Source organism: Spermophilus citellus, assembly GCF_964194105.1.
Source record: "Spermophilus citellus genome assembly, chromosome: X".
NCBI classification, from domain to species: domain Eukaryota; kingdom Metazoa; phylum Chordata; class Mammalia; order Rodentia; family Sciuridae; genus Spermophilus; species Spermophilus citellus.
Window position 1 is genome coordinate 147,242,656 of NC_138190.1, and position 17,553 is coordinate 147,260,208.

General features: G+C 48.4%; 1 protein-coding gene across 3 annotated transcripts; it reads right to left on the reverse strand.

Annotated features, from left to right (window-relative positions):
- Window positions 1–8,204: 8,204 nt before the first annotated feature.
- IRAK1 (interleukin 1 receptor associated kinase 1) lies at window positions 8,205–17,217 on the reverse strand. 3 transcript variants are annotated; one of them, XM_081276624.1, is made up of 14 exons: window positions 16,906–17,215; window positions 16,659–16,826; window positions 16,386–16,517; window positions 16,156–16,259; window positions 15,777–15,965; window positions 15,434–15,498; window positions 15,095–15,209; window positions 14,243–14,361; window positions 13,450–13,657; window positions 12,741–12,806; window positions 11,549–11,785; window positions 10,459–10,849; window positions 9,851–10,006; window positions 8,205–9,316 (listed from the first exon to the last, which is right to left on the reverse strand). In XM_081276624.1, exons 1-14 carry the CDS (start codon window positions 17,039–17,041, stop codon window positions 9,255–9,257), a joined length of 2,148 nt encoding a protein of 715 aa, XP_081132750.1. In that variant the 5' UTR covers window positions 17,042–17,215; the 3' UTR covers window positions 8,205–9,254. The 3 variants fall into 3 exon arrangements, with proteins under 3 accessions (XP_081132750.1, XP_081132751.1, XP_081132752.1); XM_081276625.1 differs by lacking the exon at window positions 12,741–12,806 and having other exon boundaries at window positions 16,906–17,216; XM_081276626.1 differs by lacking the exons at window positions 11,549–11,785; window positions 12,741–12,806 and having other exon boundaries at window positions 16,906–17,217.
- Window positions 17,218–17,553: the final 336 nt, after the last annotated feature.

Consider the following 17,553-nt stretch of genomic DNA (forward strand, 5'->3'; position numbering starts at 1 on the left):
GAAAACAGCTATTCACAACTATAAGTACATATGGATAGTATAAAATCTTTGCACAATATTTTTATGAGTGTTTTTTAAAAATATTTTTTAGATATTGATGGACCTTTATTTTATTCATTTATTTATATGTGGTACTGAAGATCGAACCCAATGCTAAACAAGTGTTCTACCACTGAGCCATAACTTCAGCCCCTGCACAATATTTTTAACATTAAGAAAACAACTGCACAGATATATTTGAAAAATTGTAGCATTCTAGAAATTCCATTTAGTTCTCAACAACACATTGCAGCAATTCAGAAATTTCCATCTGAAGGTCTTTGTTCACATTTAAATTAATTGAGGGCTGCGGTTGTAGCTCAGTGGCAGAGTGCTTGCCTTGCGTGTGCATGTGTCAGGCCCTGGGTTTGATACTCAGCACCACATAGAAATAAACAAATAAAAATAAAGATATTGTGTCCATCTACAACTAAAAAAATTTTAAAAATGAATTAATTGAGAGAGCTTATTTTACTAAAACTGAATGGCAGCTGGGTATAGTGGCACATGCCTATAAACTCAGTAGCTGAGGAGGCTGAGGCAGGAGGATCTTGAGTTCAAAGCCAGCCTCAGCAATGGCGAGGCGCTAAGCAACTCAGTGAGACCCTGTCTCTAAATAAAATGCAAAACAGGGTTGGGGATGTGGCTCAGTGATCAGGTGCCCCTCAGTTCAGTCCCTAGTACCCAAAAACAAAAACCAAAAAGAAAAAAACTTGAATGGCAGCTCATATTTTGGGGGTACCAAAGATTGAAACCAGGGGCGCTTACTCACTGAGCCACATCCCCAGAGCTTTTTATTTTATTTTTTTAATTTTTTTTAAATTTTTTGAGACAAGTTCTTGCTAAGTTGCCGAGGCTGGTCTTAAACTTGCAATCCTCCTGCCTCAGGCTCCCAAGCTGCTGGGATTATAGGCATGTGGTACCATACTGGGCCATGGCTCATTTTTTTTAAAGAGAGAGAGAGAGAGAGAGAGAGAGAGAGAGAGAGAGAGAGAGAGAGAGGGAGGGAGGGAATTTTTTTAATATGTATTTTTCAGTTTTCGGTGGACACAACATCTTTATTTTTATGTGGTGCTGAGGATCGAACCCAGCGCCTGGCACATGCCAGGTGAGCGCATTACGGCTTGAGCCACATCCCCAGCCCCCATGGCTCATTTTTATAAACCTTAAAATCAGAGAATATTTTCTGGAATTCTGTCTCAACTTCAGTTTTTTGGGGAGAGTAGTTCAAGCCTTAATTATTACTTCTAGAAACCATTTCTATCAGGGGAACGTAAAGCAATATTTCTTTGTCAAAGGAGTTTCCCAGGGCTGGGGTTGTGGCTCAGTGGTAGAGCACTGGCCTAGCATGCATGAGGCACTGGGTTCAAACCCCAGCACAACATAAAAATAAAATAAATATTAAAAAAGTGTTTCCCCAAAATATCTTTTTACTTAAAATGGTACATTAAATCATTTGTAACTATTTGAGAATGTCCTCTCACAATATAGAGATGAATTTTAACAACAACCAAAAAGGCCATGACTTAACATCCCTTAAACTCTTTTGAGCTGAAGCAAGGAGTTTTTCCAAGATGGCATAAACAAATCGATTTCTTTCAATCTTTGGTTTTGGTATGTTCAGGCTGAATTACATTGACTCATATTCCATATTTACCCAGTCAGCTGCAAGGGACTAGGGCTTACACACCTGCTGTGGAAGAAGCACTTGGTACTTCAAAATCTGATCCAGTCTCGGCATCAGCTGTTGTAATGGCAGGAAATGCTGCTCCTTTCTGTGCTATAATAAGCTGCTTTCTAAGTTCTAGAGTCACATAGCCTGTACCATTAAAAACTGTCACTTATGGTCTTCCAAACACTGGAAGAGAGTCTTTCAGTGGAAGAAATTAAGTACTCTGCTACATTGTTTATCACAAAATATCAGGAAGCCCTGTTACTTTGATCAATTCCAATTCAGTGTTGTGAAACATATCACCCTCCCTCACATTACTCTGGATTATATGAACTTTATTTCTAGTTTGAGAAAAAATGTATTCTGTAGAAGCTCTCAAAACATCAATCTTCCCAGCAAGGACCAAGGGCCAAGACAAGGTCTTACAAAGTTGGAGGCTATCCCTAAACTTGCAGTCCTTCTGCCTCAGCATCCAAAGTAGCTGGGATTACAGGTGTGCCCCACAGTGTCAGGCTAATCTATGTGCTTGCAGCAAAGATAATGGTTATCTCACATGAGGGATTATTTTAGTCTGTTTTCTGTTGCTATAACAGAATACTTGAGAATGGATGATTTATAAAGAAAAGAAGTTTATTTTGGCTCACAGTTCTGAAGGCTGGAAGTCCACAAGTATGGTGCCAGTATCAGGCAAGGAACTCAAGCTGTTTTATCTCATGGTGGAAAAACAAAAGGGTCACATGGTGAATGAAAGAGGAAGCAAAAGAGAGCCAAGGAAGCCAAATTTGATTTCATAACTTATTCTCATAATAACTAGGCTCTTCTCATGAGAACTAACTCATTCCCTCAAGAATGGAATTAATGGGGCTGGGGATGTGGCTCAAGTGGTAGCGCGCTCGCCTGGCATGCGTGCGGCCTGGGTTCGATCCTCAGCACCACATACAAACAAAGATGTTGTGTCTGCTGAAAACTAAAAAATAAATATTAAAATTCTCTCTCTCTCTCCCTCTCTCACACCTCTCTCTTTAAAAAAAAAAAAAAAAAAGAATGGAACTAATCCCTTTAAATACTTTTTTTTTTTTTTTGGAGCTGGGGTTGGGGATCAAACCCAGGTCCTTACATGTGCCAGATAAGAACCCTGCCATTGAGCTCCATCCCCAGTTCTTTGTATTTTTTAAAAAATATTTATTTCTTAGTTTTAGTTGGACACAATATCTTTATTCCATTCATTTATTTTTATGTGGTGCTGAGGATCGAACCCAGGGCCTCGCACATGCTAGGCGAGCACTTTACTGTTGAACCACAACCTCAGCACCCCCAGCTCTTTGTATTTCGATGCAGAATCTCACTGTTGCCCTGGCTGGCCTTGAACTTGTCATTTTCCTGCGTCTGCCTCCTGAGTTGCTGTGATCACAGGCATGCACCACCACAGTGCCTGGCTAAAGTTACATTCTGTCATTCAAGTTTATAGTGGCAGTGAGACATCAAAGAGGATTATGTCCAGCATGTCTGGAAACATGGGCCAAAAGGCCAGAGAATTAACCACTGGGGATTTAATTTGGGAATGATCAATATAGAAATGGTCTTTAGAGGTTTGAGAATGAGTGAGATTACCATAGGAATTAGCATAGGTAGCAAATATAGCCCAAGCACCTGGAGGGACTGGTACTTTATAGAGGTTGGGTAGAGGAGAGCCACCAAAGCACACTGAGAAAGAACAGAAGAGTTCAATGTCAGACATATCACAAGAAGAGAGCAGAGAGGAGATGAACACTCACGTTGAATGTTGCTGAGATAAGATAGTCAAGCTGGGCACAGTGGTGTACACCTGTGATCCCAGCTACTCGGGAGGCTGAACTAGGAGGTTCTCATGTTTGAGGCCAGCCTGGGCAACTCAGCGAGACCCTGTCTTAAAATTAAAAGTAAAAACTGCTGGGGATATAGCTCAGTGGTAGAGTGCCCCTGGGTTCAATCTCCAGCACTACAAAATACATACATACATGAAGACAGGAAAAGGACAAACTGCATCTGGCAACATGAAGATCACTGGTATCATGGTCAAACATGAATTTGGTAGAGTGGTGAGGGTAGGAGCTATATTAGAAGGAGTAAGAGGGAATGGGAAGAAGTGAGAAAACAAAATTATTTTCAGAAGTTTGGCTATAAAGAGGAACAGAGAATTGGGGTTGTGGTTGGAGGAGGGTGTTTGGTCAAAGGAGTTTTTCTTTCTTCTCCAGGAATGGAAGCTATCATACATGTTAGATGAAAATAGGTTCAGGAATGAGGCAGAAACAGATCATGTAGGAGAAAGATGCAGTGACCTTAGGAGTCAATAAATTCTCAGGAAAGAGGAGGAACTTACTATTCTGGTCATGACAAAATAATTGATACCAGTTGTAAACAAGTAAAAAAAAAGCTGGGCATAATATTTTAAACAACAATTTTCAGATATCAGACAACAGACAGCACAGGACTATGATAAGAAGGAAACTGGGTTTCTAGCTAGAGACACTTTCCAGACCCCAGTACAGGAAGGGGGTTCCTGGCAGAACAGGGAGTCTTACTGATTCATTAACACTAACAAGCCAGTAGTGTAGAAAGGAGAAAACCAGAAACACTTGATAAACTGCTAAGTAAGGAACAGAGGAAAGAAGTAACAAGGAATGGATGGGACAAACACAAAATAATAAGTTGGAACATTTTAAGCCCAACTTTTAAATGTAAATGGATTAAACACACCAATGAAAAGGCAGACATTATCAGACTTTTTTAAGAAGTAAGACTGAGCCAGGCTCAGTAGTGCACACCTATAATCCCAGAAGATCAGGAGGCTGAGGTAGAAGGATCGCAATTCAAGGCCAGCCTCAGCAATTTATCAAGGCCCTAAGCAACTTAGCAAGAACTTGTCTCAAAATAAAAAATATAAGGGCTGGGGTTGTGGCTCAGTGGCAGAGCAGTTGCCTAGCATGTGTGAGGCACTGGGTTTCATTCTCAGCACCACATAAAATAAATAAAATAAACATCCATTGGCATTTAAAAAAAATCTTAAAGAAAAAAAATAAAAAAAGGGCTGGGGATGTGGCTCAGTGGTTAAACACCCCTGCATTCAATCCCCAGGACCAAAAACCAAACAAACAACCCCCCCCAAAAAAAAAAGCCAAACACAAATAAACAAAAAAAGAAAATGGAAAAAGTTTATACCATGAAAAAAACTAAGCATAAGAAAGCTGAACTATGGGGCTGGGATTGTGGCTCAGCGGTAGAGTACTTCCCTAGCATGTGTGAGGCCCTGGGTTTGATCCTCCGCACCACATAAAATAAATAAAATAAAGGTGATTGTGTTTTTCTACAACTAAAAAAACATTTAAAAAGAGAAAGCTGAACTACCTTTCTTTATATGTTTATACTGAAGAAAGCAGACTTCAGAAGGCATATTACCAGAAATCAAGAGAGCATTTCATAATAATAAAAGGGTCAATTCATCAAAAACATGTGACAATTACAAATGCTTACACACTCAATAAAAGAATTTCAAAATACATGAAGCAAAATCTGGTAGAACTGAAGGAAGAAAGATGAATACACATATATAGAACATTGTACCTGACTATAGAATATATACTTTTAAAAAGTATACATGGAATATTCACCCAATTGAACCACATGCTAGGCCACAAAACAAGTCTCAATAAAATAGAATAAATTCTCTGCCTCAATGGATTAAATTAGCAACAAACAGCAAAATGATAATCTGAAAGATCTCCAAATATAGTTGGCCCTCTGTATCCATGGGTCCAGATCCATGGATTCAACCAACCATGGATGGAAAATATTCAAATAATTGCATCTGTACAGAATGCAGAATTTTTGTCATTATTCCATAAACAATAAGGTATAACTATTTACATAGCATTTACATTGATAAGTTATTATAAGTAATTTAGAGATGATTTCAAGGATGTATATGGATTCCATGCAAATATTGTGCCACTTTATGCAAGGGACTTGGAAACAAGGATCTTGGAAACAACTCCCTGCAGATACCAAGGGACAACTGTATTTGAAAATTAACACATTTCTAAGTAAGTCACTGAGTAAAGGAGAAATTAGAAAACAGTATGAACTGAATGCTTACAAAAATATGACATCCAAATGTATTGAATGTAGCTAAAGCTGTGCTAAAATGGAAACATATAAGACAGGCATGGTGGTGCACACCTGAAGTCCCAGAGGCTTGGGAGGCAGAGGCAGTAAGATCACAAGTCTGAGCCCGCCTTGGCAATTTAGTGAGGCCCTAAACAACTTAGTGAGACTGTGACTTAAAATAATAAATAAAAAGGGCTGAGGATGTGGCTTAGTGGTAAATTGCTCCCAGGTCCAATCCTCAGCACCCCCACCGCCACCGCCGTATACAAGAAAGCAGATATGGTGGTGCATGCCTGTGTCCCAGTTACTTGGGAGCTGAGGCAGGAGGATCACTTGAGCCCAGGAGTTTGAGCCCAGCTTGGGCAATATACTAAGAACCCCCTCAACACAAAAGAGGAAGGAAGAAGGAAGAGACTTAAAATCAGTGACTTAAATGCAATACTTTAGGAAGCTGGAAAAAGATGAGCAAATTATATCTAAAATAAGCAAAAGAAAGGAACTGCTCAAGAGTGAAAATCATGGGCTGGGATTATAGCTCAGTTGGTAGAGTGCTTGCCTTGCATGCACAAGGCCCTGGGTTCAATCCCCAGCACTAGAAAGAAACTAAAACAGCCAAAATGACAGCAACAAAAAGCTCAAAACAAAACAAAACAAAACAAAAAAAACATTTCCACAACAACAACTTCAGGTGCAACTGGCTTCACTTATGAATCTATCAAACATTTAAAAAATAAATAACATTAAATATGTATAAGAACACAAGAGAATTATCTCAGCTACTCTAGAGGCTGAGGCAGGAGCATTGCAAGTTCAAGGCCAGCCTGGGCTACTTGGTGAGACCCTGTCTCAAAAAATAAAAGCTGGGGGTGTAGCTCAGTGGTAAAGTACTTGCCTAGCATGCACAAGGCCTGGGTTCTATCCCCAGCACACAAAACAAAATAGGAGAGAATGATTTCCAGTTTATTCTGAGGCCCTGAGAGGAAAATCAGAAAAAAAGATATTACTAGACATGAAGACCAATAGCCTTTATGAACATAGATACAGAAGTTCTCAAGATATTAGCTAATGAATTCAGCAATATATAAAACGATTGGGGCTGGGGATGTGGCTCAAGCGGTAGCATGCTCGCCTGGCATGCGTGCGGCCCGGGTTCGATCCTCAGCACCACATACCAACAAAGATATGTCCGCCGAGAACTAAAAAATAAATATTAAAAATTCTCTCTCTCTCCCCTCTCTCTCCTCTCTCACTCTCTCTTTAAAATATATATATATATATATATATATATATATATATATATATATATATATAAAACGATAACATACCATAACCAAATATAGTACTATTTTTAGGTCTGGTATAACATTTGAAATTCAATGTGATTTATCACATACATGAATAGAATAAAGGAGAAAAATCACATAATCATCGCAATAGCTGCTAAAATATCATTTGAAACATTCAGTAATTCTTCCTCCAGTTCAACAACCATTTATAGTAAGAAAATTCTGAAACATCTAGGATAAAATGATAAAATTCATCTATGCCAGTCCTATGGCTACCATCATAATTAGTGGTGAAAAACAACACTTCATCTAAGACTGAGAACAAGACAAGGATGTTCACTTTTACACTTTGTATTCAACATTTGACTAGAGACCCTAGCCAGTGTACTAAGTCAAGAAAAAGAACTGAGATATATAGATTGTAAAGGAAGAAGTAAAACTGTCTTTACTTGCTGATGAAATGGTTGTACATATAGATTCTCCCAAGGTATTTATCCCCAAAGTACTAGAACTGGTAAGTGAATTTAACTAGAGTCAGAATATATGGCCCATATATAAAACTCAACTGTATTTATATATATATAATCAATGAACAACTAGTAAATGAAATGAAGGTGCTACTTACGATGAAATAAAAAACCATGAACTAGCCAGGCACAGTGGTGCACACCTGCAATTCCTGCGGCTTGGGAGGCTGAGGCAGGGGGATCACGAGTTCAAAGTCAACCTCAGCAAAAGCAAGGTGCTAAACAACTCAGTGAGACCCTGTCTCTAAATAAAATACAAAATAGGGCTGGGGATGTGGCTCAGTGTCCTTGAGTTCAATCCCCAGTACCCACTCAGAAAAACCATGAACTATGTGAGGAAAAACTTAATGATGTTAAAGTATGAAGCTGCAGCACTGTGGACCTATTCCCAGTCTGAGCCTGGCTACCTGGGAGTAGAAACAAGAGCCCCCACAGGATGAGCAGCCTGGAGTTTGGGCTGGAAACTCAAGAACCCTGAGACGTGACGTGCTAGAAAGCTCTAGGCTTTCAGAGCAAGAAATTGTACAAATATAGCCAGATATTGAAAGGTAAGTTTTTATTATGCAAGGACAACTTGGACTTCACCAATGCCTAGCTTCATGGGGGCATGTAGTGTGACTCATGATTGTGAACACAAAATCACTGTAAGCCTGTGCTACAGCCCTGGGCTACTTTTGAAGAGGACATTTAGTTGCACAAAACCTGACTTGTTCTTAAAAATGTGAGTCACATTTTCTTTTTCCCCAAAATATTGCTCTTCCCTTTCTGCCTCATCCCCAACTTCCTGCTTACTTGGGGCCTCTGTCTGGTTGACACAGGGCTTAGCCTTGCCAGAACTTGGGTAGCAGCCTCTCTGCCACCACCAATGCCTGGGCCTGAGTCTGACACTTTGGTCTTGGAGTCTGACTGGGCTTGGAGCCCATCTGCGGTGCCTAGGGGTGGTCTGGCTAGCGGGTGGTCACATTAGGCTAGCTCATGGCTCTCCAGGGCAGCCTGCAGACACAAGCCCAAGGCAGGGGGCACTGCTGGATTCTCTAGGATTTTAGAACTGTCTTGCCTCTACTAGTGGACTGAAGCACAAGAAAGCCATACTTTCTTTTCCAAATTACAAGTGACTGGGAGGGCCCCAGGCCTCACCGGCTCTGTTGTGTAGAATGGCTGCTTTTCCTCAGTTTTAGGAAAGTCCAGAGATGGGTTAAGGGCTGCTGCAGATGTCCTGCCTAGCTCAAGGGAGCCAGCTCCCACTGCACCAGCAGTCCCACTTGACTCTGGCCACTAGCCTGTTCAGCTAGCAGCCTTTAAATATGCACCAGCCCACCCCTTAGATGATATCTGCTTGCCTCACCCCCAAGTGATGGACTAAAGGAAGGCTTCTGAGATGTTTTGTCCTATCAGTGGCTTCCAGCAGCCCTCCTGGCTCTGCCTCTGCCCACACCCCCTGAGCTGCAGGGGCCACCACCCACTCTTCCCTGCCACGACAGGTCCCCACCCCTGCTGCCTGTAGGCTGAGTGGGTCATGTGCAATGAGAACTTCCAACCATGAGAACTTTGACTTCTGGGTCTGGGGGATCTGCCCAGGTGGATAAATCAGCTCTGAAATTCGTCACTCTCTTCAGGTCCCTGTCTGTTTTCATGTTCCAGGTCCAAGCCTAGGAAGAGGAAAAACCACTTAGCAAACAGGGGCAGGCTCCCTGTCTGCTTGAAGCCCTGGCTTGAAGGCTGGGCCACGCTTCTTTCTCAGCTCCCGGGGAACTCTCTGGAATCAATTGAGGGCTTTTATTTCTAAGCAGCTCTTCAAATAGTCCCTGGAGTGGAAAATTCCTGCTGGGGCTTCATATTTTCTGGGAGCAAGGGGAACTGGCATCCTCAGGTTAAGGGAAGGTATCGTCTGCCCTCAGGTGGTGGGGGACCTGGGCCACCAACTTCCTATGGGAGACATGGGGGACAGGCTAGGCTGCTAGCCACCATTAGGAGTGGCCTGCCTGGCCAGCCCACACCCTTGGTGAGTGGAGGCCTTGTCCGTGCAGTCAGAACAAATGCTCTGCTGTTTGGAGTTGGCATGGGGAAGTGCTTCTGTGTACCCTGGAGGTTGGTCATCCAGCTGCAACATGTGGGTAGGGTTGGGAGGGGACTCCCCTGGGGCTGGATCCCTGGGAAGCTGAGTTGGAAGTGTCCCCAGGTACCTGGGACAGAGCTTGATGACAGCAGCTGCAGGCTGTCCAGGACCCCATCCTCATACAGGGCCAGCTTCTGCACCATTTTCTGTCGGGCTGGGTTGATGATGATCTGCGGTGGCTCTGACGATGACGAGGATAAGGCAGAGTTGCCCAGGGGTGATCCTGGGGCAGAGATAGCACCCTCTTAGCTGTCCTTAGCAACTCTTGGTGACACTCTAGCCTCACAAGTCTTCCCAGCACCAAGTCTAGCACCCTGCCTCGCCAGCCTCAGGACAGAATTCCTTAGCAAACTCTGAGGCCAGGGCTGAGGGGACTGTGCCATGGACCCAGCTCTCAGGATAGGCAAGGAGCCCAAACACAGCCTTCTTTGTTTTTGGCTTGCAGGAGTGGGGCAGAAAGGGACTGTTGGCTTTCTCTCATCCACAGGGCATGACCAGGGGAGGGAAAGCATGACAGCACCAAACCATTCTGCCCCTGTGGCCTTGAGCTTGCTAAGGACATAGTGAACTGAACTACTTGGCCCCAATTCTTTCCTCTTCTGATGGCCTGGGTGGGGAATATGGGAGATATTGCCAAAGCAGGCATCTGGTCCCTCTTCTGAACACCCCAGCTACCTTCCATGCATGTGGGCCGAAGGCCTGGGCCACTCCCCCAGCTTGACTCTCCAGCGGTGTCCCCCTGAGTACAGCCAGCCTCTTTGAGGGGTGCTGGGCCTGAGGGGCAGCTTGGGGACAAGTGCCAGGAGTGCAGGGCAGCAGAGAGGCCGGATACACTCTCGTCGCTCTCCACAGGCTGGTTGGGGCTTTTCAGGAGCTGCTGGGCAGCCTGGGCTGGGGCTTGTGAGGGCATTGCCAGGGGCTGCCATGGGACACCCCGACTCTGGACACTGCCAGTGGTAGACACATAGGAGTTCTCCTGTGGGGAAGGAGGGCTAGGGTTGGCAGCTTCTGGTTCCCAAGTAGGCCCTGCCACTGCTTCCTGCAGCTTCTCCAGCCTCTTGTACACCTATGTGGAGAGAAAGACTCTTAAGACATGCAGAGCCAACCTCCTTGTCAAAGCACAGGCCTGCCCTAGGTCATCTAGCACCTACTCTGGGGCTTAGATTGCTGTGGCAGGCCACATACAGCTGCTCTGGGAGCTGCAGGAACCACCAACCCAGCACATCCGACAGCTGGAAAAGCTCTGCCCCTTGCTCCTTTGTTCCTGTCACAAGGAGTGCTGAGAGTCATGGCCACCAAGGCCAAGGACTCTTATTTTTCTCTTTTGCAGTATCCCTAAGCTACACCCTCAGCCTGTTTTATTTTGAGATGGGATCTCACCAAGTTGCTGAGGTCAGCCTCAAACTTGGGATCCTTCTGCCTCTGCCTCCCAAGAACTCTATTTTCAACTGTCACCAGAGGGAAGAGGAGGGAGGACCAAGGAGGGAAGAAAAAAAGGCAGATGCAGTAGCACAGTGTCCCCAGTACGGGACATGGTAAGAGTCCTTTCCTTTTATCACAGACAAGGAATCAAAGCCCCATCCAGCAAAGCAGGTCTGCAGAGTTCTTTGGTTCAGTGGATCACTGCTCCAAGTAGAACCAAAGGGCAAGCAAGGGACGTTGGGAGACGTGTCTGTAGAAACAGACCCAGCAGGCACTGTGTTTAGCTTGCTACCCAGTAGGGCTGGCCACCCTCCCCACAGGCAGCTGGATTTCCCAGGGCTACCTGGGTCATGGGGGGTCTCTTCTTGGCCCGCCGGTGCAGGCAGCAGCAAGCTACCTGACCCAGGACCAGGCCCAGCTGGGGCAGGCACGGCCCAGGCCTGGGGTCCAGGTGCTTCTTATAAATCTGGGCAGCGATGGGAGCAGCCCAGGCATCTGTGGCTGCACCTCCTTGGAGAGTGGTCTGGGTGCTTTTCAGGGCCACTCCGGCCTCCTCAGCCTCGTCTTCAATCAGGTCTTTCTGTGGGACAGGTACAGTGAGCATGGCTTCTGGGTGGCCAGAACTTCAGCTGGATTCCCCACACTCGTGCACTCAATAGTGTGGTCTTCTTTCTCCAGATTTATTGAACATGCACTGTGTGTCCAGTGCTGCCCCAGGCTCTAGGGATACAATGACAAACAGAACACCCTGGGCCCTACTACACTGAGCCAATTTCTTGGCAGGGGAAGACAGACACCAACAAACCTACTGGCTTGTTAGCAAAGCCCATGAGGCCTGAGCAAGAGGTAAAGGAAGGAGAGGTCCAATCTGGTTCACAGCTTGGCTGGGCTGAGTCCCTGTTGAGAGCCACAATGGATAGAAAGCCCCTACACAGGAGAAGTTTGTAAAAGGAAAAGAGCAAACAGTGGCCAAGCAAGTTCTGGGTCCAGGAATTGTCTGAATGCTGCCTGTATGTTAAGTCTTCTTTGCACACGGGGAAACTGAGGCTCAGCAAGGAGCAGGAATTTGCTTCAAGGCCCGGGTCTCATGTCTCTCAGCCCCGACACAGTACACAGTGGGACAGTCAAGAATGCAGGAGTGCGGGTGGAGCACTGACCTGCAACTTGTCGGGTAGGGCCTAGGGAAAGGCTTCCTAGTCTGCCCAATTCTCTACCACTGCATTTTCCAGGCCCCTGCCTTCTCTGAGTTCCACTACAGCTCTGGTCCTACAGCACCAAGACTGTCCTCATTCCTGTCCCCAGCCCAGTTGGGGTCTGTCAGGGCCCACAGAATCTACAGAAGAGACAGGTTTCTCCTTGCAAAGTAAAGGAAGCTGTTCAGGGCCCTGCCCACTTTTAAAGATGAGTCAGCAGCAGCAGCAGTGGCAGCCTTCTGTTGGACACTGTGTTCTGGATCATTCACCCTCTGGGGCTGCACCTGTTGATTGCCAGGAGCAGTACCTCCCTCCCTTTCTGCCTTCCCTCAGGAGGCTCACCAGATACTTGGTCCTGGCTCCATGTGTCCTCACAGCCCTCTGGCCAGCCAGGGTCTCCAGCACTACCTAGAGGGCAGGGTGGAGAGTGTTGCCCCATACCGTGGCAGGGAGGTGCTGTGTGCAGAGGAGGCCTCTGGGGTGGGCATGGATCAGGGTTGACAGGGGTGTGGCCCTGGGGTAGGCAGAGGAGGACTGGCTCCCGGCAGGGACGGAGCCAGGTGTTATGGTACCACAGTGTAAGCAATTTGGAGGGCCTGCCTGAGGTAAAAGGATGCAAAATTAAGCCAGGCGTGGTGGTGCACACCTGTATCCCAGCTACTTGGGAGGCTGAGGAAGGAGGATTGCCAATTTGAGGCCAGACTCAGCAACTTAGACCCTGTCTCAAAATAAAATGCAAAGGGCTGGGGCATAGCTCAGCAGTAGAGGGCGTGCCTAGCATGCAGCAGGCCCTGGGTCTAATCCTCAGTACCAGAAAAAAAAAAAAAAAAAAAAAAACCCACAAAGAATACAAAATTACAAACACGAAATCAGGTACAGGGGAAGGAAGGAGACTGCAAGGCAAGGAGTGCTCTGGAGCTGAGGCTTTCTTTGCTCCTTACCTGGATGACCTTTGGCCTTCACACACAATACTCCAGGCCTTCCTACCTTTAGCTACTGGTGGCTTTTCCTCCCCCCCCTCCCCAGACCAGTACACAAGCTAGCAGCTCACCACCCCAAAGCTGAAGGTGTCAGTGTCCACGGCCAGCCGGCCCGTCTTGATGTACTCCTCAGGCAGGTAAGCCAGGGTGCCCCGCACAGTGTGTGTCCGGGCCACAGCACTGCTCTGGCCAGGGTTGGTCCCTGCAAAGCGGCTGAAACGGGCCAGGCCAAAGTCTCCCAGCTTGGGCATCAGTCTCTCATCCAGAAGGACATTAGAACTTGAGGAGGAAAGAGAGGCATCAGCCCAGGCTTGGCCCTGGCCTACTCTGTCCTCCACACCCAAGTGGCCCTGATGAAACTGGACTGGAGGCTGTCAGTCTGCTGCCTTGCCCATGTATGGTGGCGAGCATTGCCTTGTGTGTCCCAGTTGCTGCTGAGTCCCAGGGTGTCCTTATAACAACTTGGCTTCTGCTCATCAGTGGGGCCCATTGGTGTCCTCATTTCCAAACCTGTGCCATGCAGGGATCCTCAATGCCCTGGAACCCCCAGCTGTGAGGTCCCAGGCTGAGCCCATCCCTATATCAGCAGAACTAGGCAAGCTGCCTCTCCCTGGGACACTGGGCAGGGCTCCACAACAAGCAGGGGATACTGCTTCCCTGACCAAAGGTTCAGTCTCTGCAGCTCTCCCAGGGCCCTCCTCACCTCATATTTTTAAATATTTTTTTAGTTGTCGATGGACCTTTATTTTATTTATTTGTTTGCTTATTTACTTATTTATATGTGGTGCTGAGAATTGAACCCAGTGCCTCACACATACCAGGAAAGTGCTCTACCGCTGTGCCACACCCCAGCCCCCTCCTCACCTCTTGATGTCTCCGTGGATTAGGCTGGGGCTGTCCTGATGTAAAAACTGAATGGCCCGGGCCGTGCCCAGAAGGATGTCTAGTCGCTGAGTCCAGGAGAGAGGAGGGCAGGCTTCAGCCTGGGGTGACAAAAGGAGCAAAGATGGGGTCTTGAGGGAGGCTGGGGGCAGTTGTTCCTTGACCCCAACCCTCTACCCACTTGTCACTGTGTGGCCTGGAAGAAGCCAGCCATTCCATTATCTGAGTCTCAGTTTCCCCTTCTGGAAAATAAGGAGCAAAACATCCATGATTTAGTTCACGAATGGGAGGAGAAGCAGCTCCTCTAAGACTCTGCAAGGCACTGTGAGCTGGGACAGTGGGGATGTTTCTAGGATTCACAACACAATGTGTGGGGCATAGATTTCTGAAGTTTATTCCTTTGTCCTTGGGTGATCAGGAAGGTGTCAAGGACATTCTCCCCACCCACCCCCAACACAGCCTGAGTGAGAAGGCCAGGAACCTCTTGCCTTGTGTACGCTTGGCTCTAGTGCCTCATGAGCATGTCACTCAGGCAGGGCCAAGCCTCTGGGCAGCCTGTGCCCATGGATCCCCTTTCCTCAAAGGCTATGCTGATAAAATCTTCCAGCTGCTGTGCTTGCAAGGAGCAGAAGCTTGAGCCAATAATCCCCCTTTTAGAATAGTAGCCAGGAAGAGGGCACAGGAAAGAGTTCTGCAGAAAGCAGTGATCCACCTTGGGCCAAACCTTGAGCTAGGTGCCATGGGGGCGCTGATAGCCCAGGCCCTGTGCTGGTCCTGTCCAGGGTGCAAGAATGTTGTGAGTCCCAGCAAATGCGGTAGGTGAGGTGAGCCTACCTGGAAGTGGAGACGGTCTTCTAGGGAGCCATTGGGTAGGAACCCGTAGACAAGGCAGTAGAAGCCACTCTCAGCACAGTAGCCAGCAAAGTCCACAATATTTGGGTGACGAAACCTGTTTGAAAAGGTAAAGCCTGAGCCCTCTGGTTTTCCAGGCTCCACCACTTCCCATCTGGCCAGACTGGGTGGGCAGCCCTTGTTGTACCCTCACTTTGGCTGGCCCTGGCAGGCCTCAGTAGCTAAGGTAGCCATGTCCTATGGTATGCAGTCCTGGTGCCTGATGGGGCCATGTACAGCTCTCTCCCTCTGCCTTGAGCCAGAGGGACCCCTGAGGCTCACCTTGATAGCTGTTTCACCTCAGTCAGGAAGCTCTGCTTCACCACAGTCCACTCTAGGTCAGACTCCTGCAGCCCCAGGCATAGTGGGAGAAGGGGCAGGGAAAGTAGACAGTATGAGCAACAGCTTGTCAGTCACTTCCAATGCTAGCTAACCCAGGCCCAGGACAACAAGGGAGGGGGAAGGGTGTGTATGCCCCTTGAACTAGAATCAACACTAAGAGAATTGCTTGGGGGAAGCTTTAGAGTGGGGAGGGACTAGAGCAGTGAGGAGTAGTAGAGGGGAGGGGCTGGAGAAGCAAGGGCCAGAGGACCTTCCAGAGATTTCACCAGGATGCTATACCTACCTCTTTCAGTCTCTTCACGGCATAAGTCGTATTCCTCATCACTGCCTGGTACACACACCCAAAGCCGCCCTCCCCAATCCTGAGCTCCTCAGAGAAGTTGCGGGTTCCCTGGGAAATCTCACAGAGGGGCCAGCAGAATGGGGAGGAGTGGGCCCCCTGCAGTAGGGACACTGTGCTCTTTGGAATTAGCTGTTGGAAGAGACCCTGGGTCAAGTGAAGTCACTGTGTCTTCCCCTCTGCCCAGGCTGCAAGCTGCCCGAACCCCGGCTGCCTTCCAGTTGACCGGACTTGGCCAACTGGGGCTTTGAGGTGCATCAAAGACTGAGTTCCTTCCTCCTTGTGTAGAATTCTTTCCTGGGGGTGGGCAGGGGACACCTACCTTGGTAGAGGAAGGGACTGGAGACAGCAGTGGTGGCTGGACAGTAGAAGGGCTTGGAACAGGGAAGAGCTCAGGACCTGAATGAATCTGGGAGCCTGGAAAAGCTTCATAAAGACACCAGTGAGAGGCAGGCAGAGACCCAGAGACCAGCAGCAAGGTCTACAGCCAGGATCACGGTCTAGGTGGCCCTTTCCTCAGGTCCATCAAGCCCCAAACCTAGGTCCTCTTACCTGGGGAGGGGAGGGTGGAGGCTGAGGAATGCAACTTCCGGGGGCTCCAGGCCTCGGCCTTAAAGGGTTCAGAGTTCTTGCTGGGCATCGGGACAGTGGTGCTGGGGGGTGGAAGAGGGGTGGAAGGGTGCCCTGGGATGCCGAGGAGGAAAAGGAAGGTTGAGGCCCAGGTGGGAGTTCTTCTTGTGGTCCCGCCCCCTCGTTGGGCTCCGTGCCTGTGTCCTCCCATGGGTCCCCCATCCCCAGGGTCCCTGGGGGGCTGCGCGCGCTCACAAGACGTGATGATATCCCGCGCGCGCAGCAGCTGCAGGTGCGTGAGGATGTGCACGAGGTCGGCCACGCGCGCGTTGCGGTTGATCCAGGGCCACAGGACGCTGGCGGTGCGCTGCTCGGAGCGCTCGCACAGCCGCAGCTCTGTCTGGTCGCGTACGATCAGGGCCGCTGCGGGGCGGGGGGCGTCAGGCATCGACGCCAGAGCCCGGGCCCCCCGCTCCGCCCCCCGCCGGCCGCCACCACCCACCGAACTGGCACCAGTCAGCGGGTTCCAGGGCGTCCATCACTTTGTAGAATCGGCACATGACCCAGGGCGGAACCTCATACAAGAAGTGCTGGGCGCCGGGAACCGCGGGCTCCCCCGGGCCTGGCCCCCCAGCCATTGCCACTGCCGCCGCCGGCCCGGGGCCTCTTGGGGCCACGGCGGGCGCAGGCCTAGGCCTGGGCCGGCCGGGTTCGCGGACACTGACTCACTTCCCCTTCAAGCCGGCCTCGTGCAACGCCCGGCGGGGCGGAAGAGGCGGCGCTCGGGTCCGCCGCCATCTTGCGCCCCGCCGCTGCCGCCGCTGCCCTTGGCCACACGGGGGCGCCTCGCCGCGCCAGAGGGAAGGGGCCCTGGTAGGAAGCGGTTCCCCCCACCCCGGGGTGGCAAGTGAATTGGAGGCCCACGACCACAGACCTTCACCACGGTGTGGTGGGAAGGGTGGACTTTCAGGAGTAGAGGCCCTCTGAATGGGGCTCTGAAGGATGAACGACTCCCATTTCTGGGGACGAAGGTTATGGCAGAGGTACAGGATGTTCCAGAAAGGCGGCTTCTGCCAAGCCTGGTGAACGTCACTGGTAGGCCCAGTTAAGAAGTTTTGGCTTTATTTGGGAGGCAGAGGACATCAGTAGA